The sequence below is a fragment of the Mya arenaria genome, chromosome 2 (assembly GCF_026914265.1).
Source record: "Mya arenaria isolate MELC-2E11 chromosome 2, ASM2691426v1".
NCBI classification, from domain to species: Eukaryota; Metazoa; Mollusca; class Bivalvia; order Myida; family Myidae; genus Mya; species Mya arenaria.
Window position 1 is genome coordinate 28,642,331 of NC_069123.1, and position 19,292 is coordinate 28,661,622.

Sequence of the window (19,292 nt, forward strand, 5' to 3'; positions counted from 1 at the left end):
TTTACGCTTAACCCATGGTCCGAAGAAATAGACAACGTTGGGATAGTCAATTTCCAAAAATACATGAACTACATAGTGACCATTTCTTACACTATATGAAACCATCTTTCTTATCATGATTATTGTTCTATTTTAAGACGTTTCAGAAAAAAAGCATGCGTATTTTCTTATCTTAAATGAATATGCTGAACGTATTTTTAAAAGTCCACCCACGTTCAAATGCTTTACATAAAACAATAAATGTATATCTAATTGCAATATGACATCAATGGTATTATATTAAAACACGATAACTGATAACTGCGTTAAACAGCAAATATGTCACTGTAAGTGCATTTCATAGTTGTATAAATAATTCACATAAATTAATAAATCTTTAATGACAACGATCCAATTAAAGTGCATATAAAACCTGCAGCAACTAACGTAGTAAGTCTAATTAAAACGATCGGTTCATCAAGTTATTTTATGCATTTCTTGTTATTTATTTTAAGCAGTGTACATAGCCTGGTTTCCCACACTCATTATCATTCCAGCTATTTTTGTTATCCAATACTAGGACACGAAGTGTAAAACGAAAGTAAAAGTAAAGATAGCATTTTCTGAAATATATTTTCGGAAAATACGCATTTTAAAGATTAAATACAAACAATTTTCTTTCGTCAACCATATTCCTTTGTACTTTCATGCACAGAGTGTCTAACATTTAGAGAACATTGCATGACTAACTGTAGCGTTCATATAAGAGACATATATTAATCTGAATAGTGTTGCGGAAACTAATTATCAAGAAATAAGACAAAATGGGGTCTTGTGGAATTATGTTACGACCGTCAAAAATTCGCTTCTCTCAGTGTTCAATTTCAAATACGTTTACGGACGGAACGTTGATTGGAGAGCTAGTGGATGATATTTACGCCGGACGTTGTTTTGCGTCAGCTGTAAAGCCAATTGAAGTGTCAAAGATTCGCGAGAAATGGTACACAAGTGACAATCGTAGACTTTGGGTGTTCCGACAGCTTGAACTTCTTGGTAAATTAAAAGAAATACGTGTGAAAGTCATAGAAGCGATTTTGCCAGGGAAAATGTCCAATAGGTACGGTGGAAAAAGTATAACCATTCGAAATGGTGGTGACCCAGGAGGAATAACGCACAGAATGGTACCACAAGTGACAGTGAAACAAACTAAAACCAGACGATCAAAGAAAGCAGGGAAATCTACACAGCAATTTACCTCGGACATAACGATATCAACCGACTCTAACTGTAAGAAAACAAATCAACCTGACAGTAAAACGAAACAAGCAAATGACACAGGCTCGTCTGCCTGTAAATTTACGCAGCCAAAGACACTCAAAGTGGGTGGCGGAAGTGGTAGTAAGCCATCTAATGGAGGTACATCAATGAAACCAGAGACAATCAAAGTGGGTGGCCGAAGTGGTAATAAGCCATCTAATGGTACTACATCAATGAAACCAAAGATAGCAAAAGTCGCTGGCGAAAGTGGTAGTAAGCCATCTTATGGTATTACATCTATGAAACCAAAGACAGTCAAAGTGGATGGCGGAAGTGGAAGTAAGCCATCTAATGGGTGTACATCAATGGAACCAAAGATAGTCAAAGTTGGCGGCGGTAGTGGAAGTAAGCCATCTACTGGTTGCACATCAATGAAACCGAAGGCAGCCAAAGTCGCTGGCGGAAGTGGTAGTAAGCCATCTAATGGTACTACATCAATGAAACCAAAGGCAGTTCAAGTGGGTGGCGGAAGTGGTAGTAAGCCATCTAATAGATCTGCATCAATGAAACCAAAGGCAGTCCAAGTGGGTGGCGGAAGTGGTAGTAAGCCATCTAATGGATCTACATCAATGAAACCAAAGACAGTCAAAGTGGGTGGCGAAAGTAGAAGTAATCCATTGAATGGATGTACATCAATGAAACCAAAGGCAGTCAAGTTGTGTGTCGAAGGTGGGGACGCTTACAATGATATGGACACTAATGTATGTGAAAGTGTCTACAAAAGTGGATCAAAAAAGAAGCGAAGGAAACGGACAAGGAGAAGCAAGAAGAAAATGCTCGATGAATTTTCTGAAAATGCAAAAGAAAGAAAACGCGCGCAATGTCAACATTCAGAAGAGATGCATCTTGAAGCCGAGCCTCTCGAAGATATGTTTACAATGGACGACCACAATGTGAAAGATAAGTGCGTTGATAACGTTCCATCTGATGTGCGTTTGGCTTATGAATTAACACGCCTTACATACCAGTCAACCTCCAGGAACCTCGTACATACAAACTTTTCTGCCACAAATTGGTTCGATTTAATGGTGGACGCAGAAAATAAACAGAATGATGTGCGATACATAGAATCAAACCATAACCTAGAAACAATGTCTAACGGATATTGGCATTACAAACATATAGCAGAACTATTTTTGAACGGATCCTTGTGTGCACATCATTTATTATTTGCTAATTTGGATGACAGTTCTATATAGATGCAGGTTGCTGCAAATTGCGTTGCCATGGTTATGAAAAAGAAAGTCAATTTTGAAATTATTTTCATGTCTCATCTAAGTCTTGCGATATGGGCATTACATTTTAAATGCTCTGTTTATAATGTTATGTTTATACATTATCTTACATTATAAATAAATTATCTACACATGTTTTATTTGTTTGGTATTTATAGAATGACTTATAACTACCTTTCCCTTGATGTCAAAGTGCATCAGAAACTAGGATTATAATCATAGGAACACAACAGTTTGGCCTTTAGTAAGGGTGTCTTTCTCGTGAACGTAAACTTATTTGCTGATATGCAAACATCCCATTTTAACACTAGTAGATAATGTTTGTAAGGGGGGGGGGGTCTCTAACAATAAGCATGGTTAAGGACCTAACCCCTGTCCTAAAATCTACATCATCAAAGTAGGAAACAAAATGTGATCTTCAGCATTCATACTTCCTTATGACTTCCTTTAAAACCTTTGACCTTGACGCATACTAGAATTTTGTATAAATTACGTATAAATATCTTACAGGTCTAGTTCCATGAAAGGTATGTGGGCACGAGATTTCTAGAGCTAATAAATTGTTTAACAGTTAAAAAAATTATTTAACAAGGCTCACCTACACCGCAAGAAGACCAGTCTGAAAACATAATTATAGTGACATCCCTCTCAATAAAGGGCAGCTTGACTCCTAAGACATATTGATTGCTGCACATTTTCACTCCCGCTTCATTGCCCATATGCCGAGCGGCTGACATGAAGACAAAATGTACCATTATTTAACTAGCATCTATGTGAGAAACCGACCATATCAGAACAGAACGAGAAAGACCAATTAAGCAAAGCATGACAGGGCCCAAAGAATTTATAGTGGTGAATATATGATTGGTTGAACGACGTGATAAATATATAAATATAACAATAATCTGAAGTTGTTTGTTATCTTTCATTTGATCAGTATAAAATAAGTATTATTACAGTTGCATAATTATTAAACAGTATTTAACAGTATCATTATTATTTTTATACTTTTCGGTGGTTTTAAAAGATTTATCAGTGAAATCAAAATGATATATCACTATCCAAAATGACGCTACGTGCACCCACAGAATGGCGCGTTTTTCAATTTAAATGCAGTTAAATGTCTTAAAATACTACTTTTATGCATATAATAAAGAAAGAAATGTTTCAGTGAATGATCGCAATTTATTTCACTTCGTGAACACCAAAAGTGAATATTTAACTCGTAGCTACGCCACTCGTGAATTATATTTTTTGATGCTCACTTAAGGAAATAAATTACGATCATAAACTGAAACAAACAAGTGTCCTCTATGTATAGGTTGCACACTACTAAATTGCTTTTTGTCGGTCGGCAGGTCGGTCGGTCCGTCAGTCGACCAAAGCTTGTCCGAGTGATAACTTGACAATTCTTTGACGTATGGTCATCAAACTTGACACAAAGGTTGGGCATTGCCCGTAGATGACCACTCTTGATTTAAGGATCATCGGGTCAAAGATCAAGGTCACAGTGACCTTTAATGGTAAAAGGTAACCAAAGCTCCGAGTGATAACTCAAAAACGCCTAGACCTATGGTCATCAAACATGACATGGAGATTGGGCCTCACCAGTAGATGGCGCCTATTGTTTTAAGGAGTCGTCTGATCAAAATAACAGTGACCTTGAACACTTAAAGGTTGTCCGAGTGATTACTCGACAATGTCTGCACCCATGGCCCTCCAACTTGACTAGGAGTTTTGGCCTGACCAGTAGATAACCCCTAATGATTTTAGGGGTCAAAGGTCAAGGTCACAGTTTCCTTGAACGCATACTCAAAAATTCCTGGATCTATGGTCATCAAACTTTACATGAAGGAAGGGCCTGTACAGTAGATGGCCCCTATTGATTTGAGGGGTCATCGGGCCAAAGGTCACGTTGACCTTGAATGTGAAAAGGTAATTCGAGTGAAAATTCGACAATGCCTGCACTTATGGCCCTCAACTTGACTTGGGAATTGGGCCCGACCAGTAAAATACCCCTTTTGATTTAAGGGGGCAGCGGGTCAAAGTTCAAGGTCAAAGTGACCTTGAACACAAAAAGCTTGTCTGTGTGATAACTCGGCAATGCCTGCACCCAGGGCCCTCAAACTCGACATTTTATTTGGGGGTGACCAGCTGATGACCCTATGGTTTTAGAGGTCTTGAGTAAAAGGTCAAGGTCATAAGTCATATTCATCATTTAATATTTACTAATTCCCTGCTGCTAAGATGATACATTTTTATCTACAAATATCAGTCATCATCTGAGCATGATTAAAAACTGTACCTACTATCCTCACACTTTGAATGGTCACAATCTTAAAACTGCCTCAAAGATCCAATGTCAACGACAAATCATTTCGGTCAATAAATATTTCTTTCAATTGTCCAAATAATCCTGACAACATGGCGCCGAGGGGTGGGGGCATAATGTTTGACAAATATCTCTTGTTTCACTAAAAACACGAAAAGTACGTTGAACGGAATGGTGCACAATAAGAATACATTTATCTGTTTATGATTGAATCAAGTCTTGGCTTTAACTTTTTATGAATTATATTCGCATAATGTCTGTCATCGCCTGTTGTGGGCAAAACTTTAGGCAAATATCAGAGCTTTAAAACAAATATTAACACTAGTAAAAAATGTTGATCAACTTGTTTGTATGTTATTTCAATGTGATCCGAAAGTACAATTGTGTTCCTTTATTTACTAAGTTCTTGCTGTGGTTCAAAACATTTCATCATAAAACTTTGACAAAACCGATTTATGATTAATTGAACGATGTTTGTTTTTTTATAAATAACTCGGTCTCCAATTTTAGGCAAGTGTTTTATACGACGTCCATACGACGCCTCTCCCAAACAAATATGCTTAAATATTTTTTCGCATTAATCTACGCGGTGTAATCTAGTTCAAATTTCAACGTTCATTCAATTAAACGCCAAATATATGTTACAGTTCATTTTTGGCGATCTACAGAAAATTGAGCGAGCGTAGTCACGTGGTATTTTGTCGCGAACGTTAGTTTCATTAAATGAGTGTCGAGCGATGGTAAATTGTCGTGACTTTTTTAATGTGTTAAAGTGCAAATGAACATGATTGATGCTTGTATAAAAAATGAAAGCACCAAAACATTTGTATGTGCTTCTCGTTCAAAAATCAACAAATAGTTGATTTATAGATTATTAGAATTACCTAGGTATATTTGCAAAGTACAAAACTTTACTGTAACGAGCTCTTTTACTTTGTTATTCTTACTGACCAACATATAAATGCACATTTTGGTACTGAATTTGCTTGATTTGTTGTAAATTATAAAGAGCATATTAAAAGAAGAAACGTAAATGCTTAATAATTATTTAAATAGTGTCACATAAACATTTTAACTGTGTACTGAATAGTTGCCAATACGATTTGATAGCTGACTTTACATCTATTTTAAATTCTGGTTCATGACCTGTCAATCAATGATAACTCGCGAACGCAGAGAGGGAAGAGCGATCTATTAAAAATTGACGACTGTACCAAGTCACGTAAACCCACAAGTCTGCGGAAGCAGATACACAAAGCTGGCAAACGTTGGGATAGTCAATTTCAAAAAAATTAAAATACTTAATATCGCCTATTTCTTATCACTGATTTCTACCCAGTACTATGAAACCATTTTCCTTACCTTTTTTATTCTTTTATTTTCAGACGTTCTCGACAAAACAACATATGAATGTTTTTGTTTATGTTGTAATTAAGTCCACCAACTTTAAAATGCTGTTCATAAAACAATGAATGTATATTTGCAATGTCATATGACATCAGTTGTTATATAAACTGACTTAAGCAGAAATTTAAGTGCATTTCCTAGTTGTCTGAATCACTCACATAAATTTATAAAAGTATATAGCACAAAACATAAAGTGTTGAAACCCATCAAGATATTTTTAACATTTCTGGCTTCATATCTTGTAATCTATTTTTAACAAATAAACATGACCTGGTTTTCCACACAGATTATCATTCATAGCTATTTATGTTCCATGAAAAGTATGTAGGCACGAGATTTCTAGAGGTAATGAAGTTGTTTAACACTTAGCATTTTTTTATTTAACAACGCTCACCAACACCGCAAAAAGACAAGCCAATCCGAAAACATTTTGAATGGAAATTTAATATTCTATAAAAACAGTCTCATTTTCATATTTTGTAGCGTGTGTAGTTATTCTTTCGGACTCCACAAACTTTAACCAGCCCAACTGCGTTTATATCCCGATAATGACATCAATCACGTAGTTCATGCCTTAAATAATAGCATTTATTATATACCCATCATATACCCACACGCAATGCATATCGAAAAATAAGGTATTCCACTCCTGTGACGTCACGTCATAACAAGTATCGTTGCGCGATGTTAAAATGACGTCATAAACAAAATAATGCGTTGTTAAATGACATTTATTATGAAAACATATATATGGCTTTAAAGTGATCTGACCAGTAATGTATATAATAAAAGGGTTATTAGTACTGCGTTTTCATCCGGAATGTCGTATTCGACTCTCGTGGATTCGTGCCTCGTGAAATCCGAATCTGCAAAAATCCACTCGAGTCGAATACAACCTCCTGGATCAAAACGCAGTACTAATAACCCTATTGTATATAACGGCGAGGACAACCGAAAATATAACCGTTGAACGATGTAAGTAAAGTTAAGTGTTTGTTTATTATAGTGACATCCCTCTCAATTAAGGGCTGCTTGACTCCTGAGACACCTTGATTGATGAACATTTTTACTCCCGCTTCATATATGCCGAGCGACTGACAGGAAGGCAATAGGTACCATTATTTAACTAGCGGCTAGGTCAGAAACCGACCATATCAGAACTGAACGAGAAAGACCAATTATGCAAAGCATGACAGAGCCCAAAGAATTTATAGTGGTGTTTATATGATTGGTAGAACGATGTGATAAATATATATAAATATAACAATAATCTGAAGTTGTTTGTTATCTTTCATTTGATCAGTTTAAAATAAGTACTATTACAGTTGCATAATTATTAAACAGTTTTTAACAGTATCATTATTTATATTATACTTTTCGGTGGTTTTTAAAGATTTATCAGTGAAATCAAAATGATATTTCACTGTTTCAAACAGTGATCATATCAAATTGATATTTTCACTGTTTTGAAAATATTGGCTTTACTGTTATCTAATCAAACATCATTTCGCACAGATGATACAAGATCAACGACGTTACTTCCAAAATGACGCTTTGTGCGCCCAGAGTTTGGCGCGTTTTTTTTCAATTTAAATGCAGTTAAATGTCTTGAAACACTTCTTTTAGGCATATAAAAAAGATCACAACATAACTCACCTCGTCAACACCAAAACTGAATATTTAACTCGTAGCTACGCCACTCATGAATTATAGTTCTTGGTGCTCATTCATTGAAATAAATTACGATCAAACACTGAAACAAACAAGTATCCTATGCATATGTTGCACAGGGAAAAACATAACCTCAATTACCCAGGGTTACATGCAACAAATATTTACGCTAAAACACGAAAAGTACGTTGAACGGAATGATGCACTATGGCAATACATTAATCTGTTTATCATCGATTTAAGTCTTGGCTTAAACTATTTATACATTTTATTCGCATTATGTCTGTTGTTGGCATAACTATGGGCAAAAATCAAATGTTAGGGCTTTAAATCATATTTCAAGGGTTATGAACTGCTAAGTCGTTACGCTAGACACACGAAACGTTGTCTGCTAAGCTTTCGATTTATAAATAAATAAAAAGATTGCCGTCATGTTCTAAAGAAAATTCACAACACAGGGACAAGCTGTTAAAATTGTTTATCGACTTGTTTGTATGTATCTTTCAGTGTGCTCAGGAAGTACATAAAACTTTGACAAACACGATATATGATCAATTGAACGATTTTTTTTATAAATAACCCGGCTTCCCATATGCAATCCCAGCCAATCGTTTCATACGACGCCTCATTCTAGTGAGGCGCCAAACATATATGCTTCGATATTTTTTTTCGCATTTGTTTATGCGGTGCAATCTAATTCAAATTTCAAACTTTCATTCAATTAAACACCAAGTATATGTAAGAGTTCATTTTGGCGATCTACAAAAAATGGAGCGGGCGTAGTCACGTGGTATTTTGGCGCGAAAGTTATGAGTATCGAGCGATGGTAAATTGTCGTGGCTTTATGAATGTGTAAAAAGCTTATGAAAAGGATTGGTGTTTGTATAAAAAAATGGAAAAGCACCAAAACATTAGTATGTGTTTTTCGTTCAAAAAAAAGAACAGAACTTTATTGGGAGGAGCTGGTTAAAAAAATGGAAAAGCACCAAAACATATGTATGTGCTTCTCGTTCAAAAAAAGGAACAGAACTTTATTGGGAGGAGCTCGTTAAGTTTGTTATTTATACTGATCAATATAATAATGCACATTTTGGTACTGAATTTGCATTATTGTTGTATATTATAAAGAGCATATTTAAGGAAGAAACGTAAATGCTTAAGTTTTATTTGAATAGTGTCACATACTCATTTTAACTGTGTACTGAATAGTTGTCAATTCGATTTGATAGCTGGCTTCACATCTATTTTAAATTCTGGTTCATGACCTGACAATCATAGTTAAGTCGCGAATGCACAGAGTGAAAAGCGACCGAGGAAAAAATATACAACTGTACCAAGTCACGTAGACCGACAAGTCTGAGGAAATAAATACACAAAAGTGATCAACGTTGGGATGGTCAATTTCCAAAAAATACAAATACTTAATATCGCCTATTTCATATCTCTGATTTCTACCTAGAATTATGAAACCATTTTTCTTACCTTCATTAGTCTTTAATTTTCAGACGTTCTCAACAAAACAACATATGAATGTAAATGTTTATGTTGTTATTCAGTCCACCAACTTTCAAATGCTTTTCATAAAACAATGATTTGCATATTGCCATATGGCATCGATTGTTATATAAACTGACTTATGCAGAAATTTGAGTGCATTTCCTAGTTGTCTAAATTATTCACATAAATTTATAAATGTTCAATAGTATCGATACACTATAAAATGGATATATAACCTACTTCAACTTCAAGTATGTAGCACAGACATAAAGTGTCGAAACTCATCAAGTTATTTTTAGCATTTCCGGCTTCATATCTTTTAATCTATTTTTAACAAATAAACATGACCTGGTTTTCCACACCGATTATCATTCATAGCTATTTATGTTAACCAATACTACAGTACAAAATGTTAAACGCAAGTAAACTTTATGATATCATTCTCTAAAATGTTTTCGGAAATTACGCATTTTACCAGATATAATGCAAACAAATTCCCATCTTTGGTCATATTCCATTGCACGTTCATGCACAGAGCGTCAAACATTTAGAGAACATTTCATAACTAACGGTAGTGTTCATATAAAGGATATTTATCTGAATAGTGTTGCGGAAAACCGAATATCAAGAAATAATACTAAGCATTTAACAAAATGGGGTCTTGTGGAATTTTGTTACGACCGTCACAAATTCACTTCTCTCAGTGTACTATTTCAAATACGTTTAAAAATGGGGCGTTGATTAAAGAGCTAGTGGATGATATCAACGCCGGACGTTGTTTAGCGACAGCTGTAAAGCCAATTGAAGTATCAGAGATTGACAAGGTATGGTACACGAGTGACAATCGTAGACTTTGGGTGTTCCAACAGCTTGAACTTATTGGTAAATTGAAAGAAATACGAGTAAAAGTTATAAAAAAGATTTGGTCAGGGAAAATGACCAATGAAATGGGTGGAACAAGTATAGTCATAAAAAATAGTGGTGACCCAGGAGGAAAAACGTACACAATGGTACCGCAAGTTCCAATGAAACAAACCAAAACAAGCATATCAAAGAAAGCCGGGAAATCATTACAGCAATTTTCCGGGGACAAAACGATACCAGTAGTCTCAACTTGCAAGAAAACATCTCAACCTGCCTGTAAAAGAAAACAAGCAAATGACACAGACTCGTCACTCTGTATATCAATGAAACCAAAGAAAGTCAAAGTGGGTGGCGGAAGTAGTAGTAAGCCATCTAATGGGTCTACATCAATGAAACCAATTGCAGTCAAAGTCGCTGGCGGAAGTTGCAGTAAGCCATCTAATGGATCTACATCAATGAAACCAAATACAGTCAAAGTGCGTGGCGGAAGTGGTAGTAAGCCATCTAATGGGTGCACATCGATGAAACCAAAGACAGTCAAAGTCGCTGGCGGAAGTTGGAGTAGGCCATCTAATGGGTGCACATCGATGAAACCAAAGGCAGTCAAAGTCGCTGTCGGAAGTGGTAGTAAGCCATCTAATGGGTGTACATTAGTGAAACCAAAGACGGTCAAAGTCGCTGACGGAAGTGGTAGTAAGCCATCTAATGGATCTACATCAATGAAAACAAATACAGTCAAAGTCGCTGGCGGAAGTGGAAGTAACCCATCTAATGGGTGTACATCATTGAAACCAAAGACAGCCAAAGTCGCTGTCGGAAGTGTTGGTAAGCCATCTAATGGGTGCACATCTATAAAACCAAATACAGTCAAAGTTGCTGGCGGAAGTGGTAGTAAGCCATCTAATGGGTATACATTAGTGAAACTAAAGGCAGTCAAAGTCGCTGGCGGAAGTGGAAGTAAGCCACCAAATTGTTCTACATCAATTAAACCGAAGACGGTCAAAGTGTCTGGCGGAAGTGGAAGTAAGCCATCTAATAGTTCTACATCAATTAAACTGAAGATGGTCAAAGTGGGTGGCGGAAGTGGAAGTAAGCCCTCTAATGGGTCTACATCAATGAAAACCAAGGCAGTCAAAGTGTCTGGCGGAAGTGGAAGTAAGCCATCTAATAGTTCTACATCAATTAAACTGAAGACGGTCAAAGTGGGTGGCGGAAGTGGAAGTAAGCCATCTAATAGTTCTACATCAATTAAACTGAAGACGGTCAAAGTGGGTGGCGGAAGTGGAAGTAAGCAATCTAATGGGTCTACATCAATGAAAACCAAGGCAGTCAAAGTGGGTGGTGGAAGTGGTAGTAAGCCATCTAATGGATGTTCATCAATGAAACCAAAGACAGTCAAAGTGTCTGGCGGAAGTGTTAGTAAGCCATCTAATGGTCGCACATCGATGAAACCAAAGACGGTCCAAGTGGGTGGCGGAAGTGGAAGTAAGCCCTCTCATGGAGGTACATTAATGAAACCAAAGACAGTCAAAGTGGTTGGCAGAAGTCGTTGTTAGCCATCTATTAGGTGTAAATCAATGTAATTAAAGGCAGTCAGGTTGTGTGTCGAAAGTTGGAATTGTTACGCTAACAATGATGTAGACACTTATGGATGTGAAAGGGTTTACAAAAGTGGATCAAAAAAGAAGCGAGGAAAGCGTTCAAAGAAAAGCAAGAAGGAAATGCTCGATGAATTTGCAGAAAATGCAAAAGAAAGAAAACGCGCGCAATGTTAACAGTCAGAAGAGATGCATCTGGAAGCTGAATCTTTCGACGATATGTTTTCAATGGACGATCAGAATGTGAAAGACAGGTGCTTTGATTACTGAGAGTTCTAAGGCGGAACTTAACAACTTAAAAACACCCCTATTTTATATAGTATGTATTTATAATGTTGTTTGTAGAGTTTTATGCTGCTGTTTGTGCAATGTCTTTGGCGTTTACCCTGTGCCATTAAACGGGGTTTACGTTTAAAAATTTCGGCTACTGAGCTTGTTTCTGTAGTTTCCCATATAAACATTGATAGCGTTACATCTGATGTACGTTTGGCGTATACATTAACGCAGCTTACATAGTAGTCAAATTTCAATAACCTCGTACATGAACACTTTTCTGCAACTGATTGATTTGATTCCGTGATTTCGGACGCATTTTTTTTTAAACAGAATGATGTGCAATATATACAGGCAAACTTTAACCTCGAAACAATGTCTAATGGATATTGGCAATACAAACATATAGCAGAACTGTTTTTGCAATTTCCTTGTGTATACATCTTTTGTTATTTGCTGCAAATTCGATGATAGTGATGTTGCAATTTGCGTTGTCATGGTAATAAAAAAGAACGTTAGTTTTGAAATCGTATTTATGTCTCATCTAAGTCTATATTTATAAGAAACGATATGCGCATTACTTTTTTAAATGTTCTGTGTTACGTTTATATATTATGTAACATATAAATGATTTATGCATGCAGTAGATGTTGTTGTTATAGAAAAACTATCTTTCAGTGGATAGATTAGTTCATAAAAACTAGGATTACAATCATAGAAACAAAATAGTTTGGCCTTTAGTACGGATGTCTTTCTTATGAACGTACACTAATTTTCCAACTTTTGCCGACATGCAAACACAAAATATTTAACATGACTTAGAATTGAGATCTATATAGAGTTGCAGAATACAACTAAAATATATCAAAGTACAATATGCGCAATACTTTTAAAACCATAGAGCCACAATTCTCTATAGGTGTACGACCGAGTTCGATTTTTTATAACAACTCGATAGGTTTGTGTATAATATTTGCCTTGTCAGGTAGTTAGGGGGTTCCTCTTACAATAAGCACGGTTATGGACCAAACCCAAACAACATTGAAAAGAGGCCAACGAGGTTCTATGCTCTACTGACACTGCTTGTTTTGGTCATTTCTATCCAGAGCATGTACGTATGGAAAGTAAGCAACCTACTGATATTTCACTTCGAACATCTCGCGTAAGTAACTGGGAGCCGCCAATGCCGTCTTGTAACATATAACATGAATATGAATATGAAGGCTCTATTAATTACAGAAATGTGGCAAACATCAGGGCCATAATCCAGTCATGAACGGGCGGATCTGGCTGGTTTTCAAAAGGAACCAAGGCCTGGTGGATATTCAACTACTGTCCAAGCTTTGTGAAGTTCAAAAAACTTGAGGCTCTTTTCTGTTCACACGCTGAATTATAGCAGAGCAATTTTGTCAATTTCAAGGGATCATAACCCAGTCATTCATTGGCGGCTCTGGTTGGTTTTCCAAAGGAACCGTGATAAAGTCAATATTGACTACTGTATAAGTTAGTATACATCGGAGAATAATCGAAGGCTCTATTGTGTTCATAACCTCAATTATAGCAATTTTGACCATTTCAAGGGCCAAGAAAACAGTCATGCATGGGCGAATATGATTTTCGAAAGAAAACGAGGTATCATCAATATTGAACTACTGTCTGAATTTATTGAAGATTGGATATGGAAATGGAGGCTGTATTGAGTTCACAAACCGTATTATAGCAATTTTGGCAAGTTAACGGGCCATAATCCAGTCATGAACGGGCCGATTTGACTTGGTTTCGAAAGCAACCGTGATCGAGCTAATATCTTACTACTGTATAAGTTCAGTAACCATCAGGTAATAAATGGAGGATCTATTCTGATCACAAGCTTAATTATAGCAATTTTGACAAATTCAAGGACTTTAATCAAGTCATGGATTTGTGGATCTCGCTGGTTTCCGAAACTGGCCTTAACCAGAATTTCTAAGTCAAATAATAAAGGCCCATTGATTGCATTACATTCAAATAAGTGTTATCAAACTTCATTAATTTAGTCGCGTAGACAGTTGGAAATGCATATCAAAAGTTGCAATGCAATAAATTAAGTATTTACTGAGATAATGACTTAAAGGTGCTTACAATGTAATTAAGGATTGAAAGGTTTTGGCGAAACATGCATTGATCACTGTAAAATTAGATTAGAATGATGCCTGCGAAGATTTGTGTAAAATTAAAAAAACATTCAGCCATTAATGAAATACAGACTTACAGATGGAAATAGCATGCAATTTCTTGTGTACATATAAAAAATATATATATGCGGAAAAACATGCTATAAATTGGCTTGTTTGTGGGGAAACTTGAGAGTTATATTTGCTATTTCGGTAAAATACAAATACCTGTTCGTTGATAAACTTTATTCTATGCCGGTGTGTACGAGTTTGTGTTCACGTTAATTCAAGCGTAACACAAATTGCTTAACAAGATATTTATATATACAAAAAAAAAATCAAAATGGCGGCTAGGAAGTTGAAACAGCTTGTTAAGCTCATGTTTGTTTTTACTTTGTTTAAATATTCACACGGAGAGAATACGACATGTAAAGGTGGATTTCAAAATTGTATCTGTACGACGAAGGTTGTTGAATGCCACGGTGAATCACAATTACGCGGAAATAATATAATTAACCTGTACCTGGATATAGATGATCACTGTGAACGAATAACTATTACTCATTCCAATTTTAGTGCGTTGCAGAACAATTTATTCGGATCCTGTCACGACGACCCTGATTTGGTGCTTTACAACATGGCGTATGTTGAACTGTCGAACGACAATATAAAGACAATCCATGGGAAGACCTTTCACTGTATTCCGAATTTACAAACATTGATTTTAAGCAACAACCAGTGGGAAATTGATAGAAGTGACAGCGAAGTAGGTTACTTCACTTCAATGCCTCATTTGAAGCATCTGGATTTAAGTAACGCGTTCGAAGATGGCTCAATATTTTTTAACAAGCTGGCACATATCTTTCATGACACTGATTTGACAGAGTTAGAGGATCTGAATCTTTCATACAATGAGTTCATTGTGTTGTCAAGGAAAAGTTCCACCTCCCTGTGTCAGCTTACTTCCCTTAAACTGTTGAATCTGTCGCACAACTATTTCATGGAACAGTCTATGCCGAACAAAGTTGACTGTTTCAAACACTTGGAAAGACTTGACTTATCTTACAACAACATCAGGTTGTTAAGTCCTGAGTTTATGCAAGCAGTTGATATTCTCCATCAGGCCTATGACAAACTTCAAGAAGTCAAGTTGGACAATAACCCATACCGCTGCGACTGTGAATTAATAGCCACCTGGGAATGGCTTAACACAACTAAAAGCCCAGTGAACAAAAATGAGATGTTTTGCGGCAGAGACAGTTACCGTTCCTCGTACATAGGAAAACGCATTTTAGACCTGAAACCCGAAGAGTTACTATGCCAACAGATCGAAGCGTACAGTAACAGGGGCAGCCGAGTTGTGACGGGCATCATATTCACTCAAATAACCATGCTTATTATGACTCTGTACAATTTATGAAAACGGAACACCCTTAACTGAGTTTTAAAAGCAGTACTAAAAACTATTATCATTGTCATCGCAGTACTGTACTGTCGTAAATTGTAACTCGATGTACGTTCATGCATGCTCTTAAAAGTTAACTGTAATATGATTCACTTACTGTTCAGAAAGCTGCATGCAGTTGAATAGTAGGATTTAATGCATGTATTGTATAAACTTGTGCTATCCGAATGTCATAAAGAATTTAAATCAGGCTATTTTCACTGTGTGAGAACGGACACCGGATATAGCTCAAAAAGTGATAAGTAAACAGACAATTATGCAGTTGTTTTTCTTTACCAGAGGTAAGATCTTGCAGTGTAAACGCTTACCTACCGTATCCACAAATGAAACAAGTGTTTGAACTAATAGCTGAATGCTAAATTTGGCCTATGGTGTACTTTAAAGTGCTTACAATTTAGCGGACCTCGAAAAATGTTTCTTCAAATCTGAGATGATCACCTCAAAACTTACAGAATTTGTACAAGTGTTGTTATTTTTAGGAAATATATCGAATAAATAAAAAACCTGAATCGAAGGATTTCACAAGCATAGGCTCAACTATTTTTATTGTAAGAACTGGTAATGTAACTTTTAAACTGTTAAAGATATGCCTTTAGAAATATTCACAGTACTGTACTGGGGATAGCCGTATTATGTACTGAGGATAGTTTGAAAGTTGAGAAATATGTCCTGGTCAAAACATGTAAAATGGGACAAAATTGATAGTAACACCGTTGAATATTCAATATACATGTATGTCAATTTTCGAATTTTTATACAATCTGCTAAAAGTGAGAGTACAACTTGATAAGAAATTATTGAGCAAATTTAAGTTAACAATGAGTTAACTCTAAATGTTAATGCTCTCCTAAATGAACGTATATATGCAAGCTGCTTAAATATCAGGGTTGGTCACATTACATACTTTCTCAATGAAGTAAACGAGCAGAGACCATTATTCTGTTCTAAGTAATATCAACATCGACCCAAGCTTAGAAAAAAGCTTCACGCGTTCCAAATTTGATCACAATATCTCATTCCCTACTGATGACTTTCTGTGTGCAAAAACGTACCTGCTTGATTTACAAAGCAATACTATATATATGATTAGCAAAAACTACATAAATTCTACGGCCATATGTTTTGTGTTCCTCAATAAATCAGATTACCGGCGTATTTCAAATATTTAGATATTTGCGACTCGAATGTTGATGCTTATGAAAAACAAATCATGGTTAACTAATCTATATGAATGAAACAGTTTTAAGTACATACAGATACAAAAAATCAACAACTTTGTTTTGCTCTCATCCCTCGATATGGACAACATCGAACAATTTCCCTCGAGCTTGCGTATAGGTAAATGACCGTAATCATTATCACAGTCTCGTTATTCTAAGTACATCGTAACTATCCTCAGTCCACTTGATAGCTATCCCCTGTGCAGTTATTTATTTGGTTCACCTATCCCCAGTACACAGCCAGGGCATCAAAAAGTATGAATAGCTTCGTAACAACAAAACATATCGTATTGATATCTTACACATTACTAGATAATGTAATTACAATGAAATCGTTGGATTCAGTTTTTATTCTTATTTTAAATTTGTTGATTTATGTTTGAAATCGTACAACATTAATGAACATTTGTGAGCGATCATGCAACTTTCGGCAAGAATTGGGCCATCATTCAAAAGAGGAGACACATTTTCATCACTGTCCTATATTGCACAGGATCAAGTTTTTGATAAATATATAACCATAAAATACAAAAAAAATGATGGAAACTTTCCATTTGTCAAAATCAAACACACGATTTATCATTTTTAGCTATATCCGGTGTCCGTTCCCACACAGTGATTTTTTGATATTTTTCATTAAACATTCCCATTTCCTATTAATATTATTATTTAAATATTTACATTACATATTAATTATCATTGTTATTATCTTTTAGTGTAATTAATATTACTTTTTGAAATCCTATACACACAGCAAGCATGTTATCTTTTCCCGAGACGTTTAGATATACATGTATTTATAAAGCATACGCCTACATGTGTATACACGTACACTAACATCAGTCGGTAATTGCAAACATGTATTTAAGTTGTATAGTACATGCTTTAGTTTTTAATGAACATGTATTTTGTATGCATTTTATGAATTTAACTTTTGAATTTATAATCTTATATTATGCATAACATCCTGACTCAAAAACTCACTTTTAGACTATAAAGACAAGCTTCAGATAAATAAAGACTCACTTCTAGTGTAAAAGACACGCTTTTTGCTCACTTCAAACGTAAACGACTCACTTTTTGCTCACTTTTGAAGAAAAAGACCCACTTTAGCCTTCTTTTTGTGCATAAAACTCACATTTGCTGTGAAAAAAAAAACACTTAAAACTTGCCCACCAAAAACCCCGCTTTTAACACACATTTTATGAAGAAATCCAGAAAAAAATGCTTATAAGTGGGTTTAAGTGAGTTTTGGTAAAAAAAACAAACTTTTCGTTTGGGAAGGGCATGTCTGAAAAAAAGGAGAGATTTAGTGGTCTCTGATATGCTCTGCAGGATATGATAAGCTCCGCCTACCAGCTAGTCGTCAGCGAATAGCTTGCACTGCACTATATGCATGTATTTCAAGAACCATAGTTAGTTGATGTTAAACTGTTGTACAGAATAAACCTATTATACAAATCTCGTCTCGGGTCTGACTTACCCCTTTACATACACAAGGGTCTGTTACTTAATGTTCTAATTAGACATAACACGGAACATCACAAAGACTCATTTGCATACTTTTGCAATGTGTGTATATATTCCTGAGAGTATCGTGCATCACTTCAGCAACAGGAGCCGGGTCGCTTTATGAAGAATCCTGGAAGAAATTTTAAATTTATAAAGGATTAAAAGCAGAACAGTACTACTGTTCAAGATCTCTCCTAGGTATGAAATCGCCCCTACGATTTTGATTGAATGGTCCAAATTAAGTTTTCTTTTTGCAAAGCCATACAATATGTGCAGTGCAATTTAAAAGGGTGTGCGTCATTATGTTAAGAGAGGACTAGTCAGGCAAACAGTGCATAACCATGCATGTGTATATGTATATGTATTATGATATATACATATATATAAACTGGAGGCTCTACTATATGTTCATGTATATATCAGGGTCTTATAATGCTCTACTGGTATGGCTTATTAAATAAGTTGATTTCCAGAGCATAAATTATAGTTCATTATGAACATTCCATGTACATGTAAGTACAATGGCACCGCCATTAGAGTCCTGTAGCACATGTACATATAACGTGCAATGTGAATATAGAGGCTCAATTAATTACATGAATGTTGAAAAAAAATCAAGAACTATAATCCAGTGATGCATTGGCGGATCTGGCATTTTTTTAAAAGGAACCGAAACCTCATGGATATCTTACCACTGTCCAAGTTTGGTGAAGATCAAATAAAAAATGTAGGCACTATTCTCTTTACAAGCTCAATCACAGCAATTCTG

At 35.7% G+C, this 19,292-nt stretch overlaps 3 protein-coding genes and 1 long non-coding RNA gene across 4 annotated transcripts in view; 3 read left to right on the plus strand and 1 right to left on the minus strand.

Annotated features, from left to right (window-relative positions):
- The window catches only part of LOC128213274 (uncharacterized), a 28,549-nt gene extending 22,309 nt beyond the window's left edge, over positions 1–6,240 (minus strand). The window contains exon 1 of the long non-coding RNA XR_008257705.1: positions 6,226–6,240. This is a non-coding gene — a long non-coding RNA (uncharacterized LOC128213274). The remainder of the gene's footprint in view (positions 1–6,225) is intronic.
- LOC128213255 (uncharacterized) lies at positions 685–2,642 on the plus strand. Its single transcript, XM_052918842.1, has one exon. The coding sequence runs from the start codon at positions 804–806 to the stop codon at positions 2,493–2,495; it is 1,692 nt and encodes a 563-aa protein (XP_052774802.1). The 5' UTR covers positions 685–803; the 3' UTR covers positions 2,496–2,642.
- A 3,728-nt stretch (positions 6,241–9,968) lies between the features above and the next one.
- LOC128213251 (protein SPT2 homolog) lies at positions 9,969–12,551 on the plus strand. Its single transcript, XM_052918827.1, has one exon. The coding sequence runs from the start codon at positions 10,092–10,094 to the stop codon at positions 11,856–11,858; it is 1,767 nt and encodes a 588-aa protein (XP_052774787.1). The 5' UTR covers positions 9,969–10,091; the 3' UTR covers positions 11,859–12,551.
- A 2,113-nt stretch (positions 12,552–14,664) lies between these two features.
- LOC128213264 (SLIT and NTRK-like protein 3) lies at positions 14,665–16,317 on the plus strand. The gene has a single exon (XM_052918854.1). The coding sequence runs from the start codon at positions 14,670–14,672 to the stop codon at positions 15,744–15,746; it is 1,077 nt and encodes a 358-aa protein (XP_052774814.1). The 5' UTR covers positions 14,665–14,669; the 3' UTR covers positions 15,747–16,317.
- Positions 16,318–19,292: the final 2,975 nt, after the last annotated feature.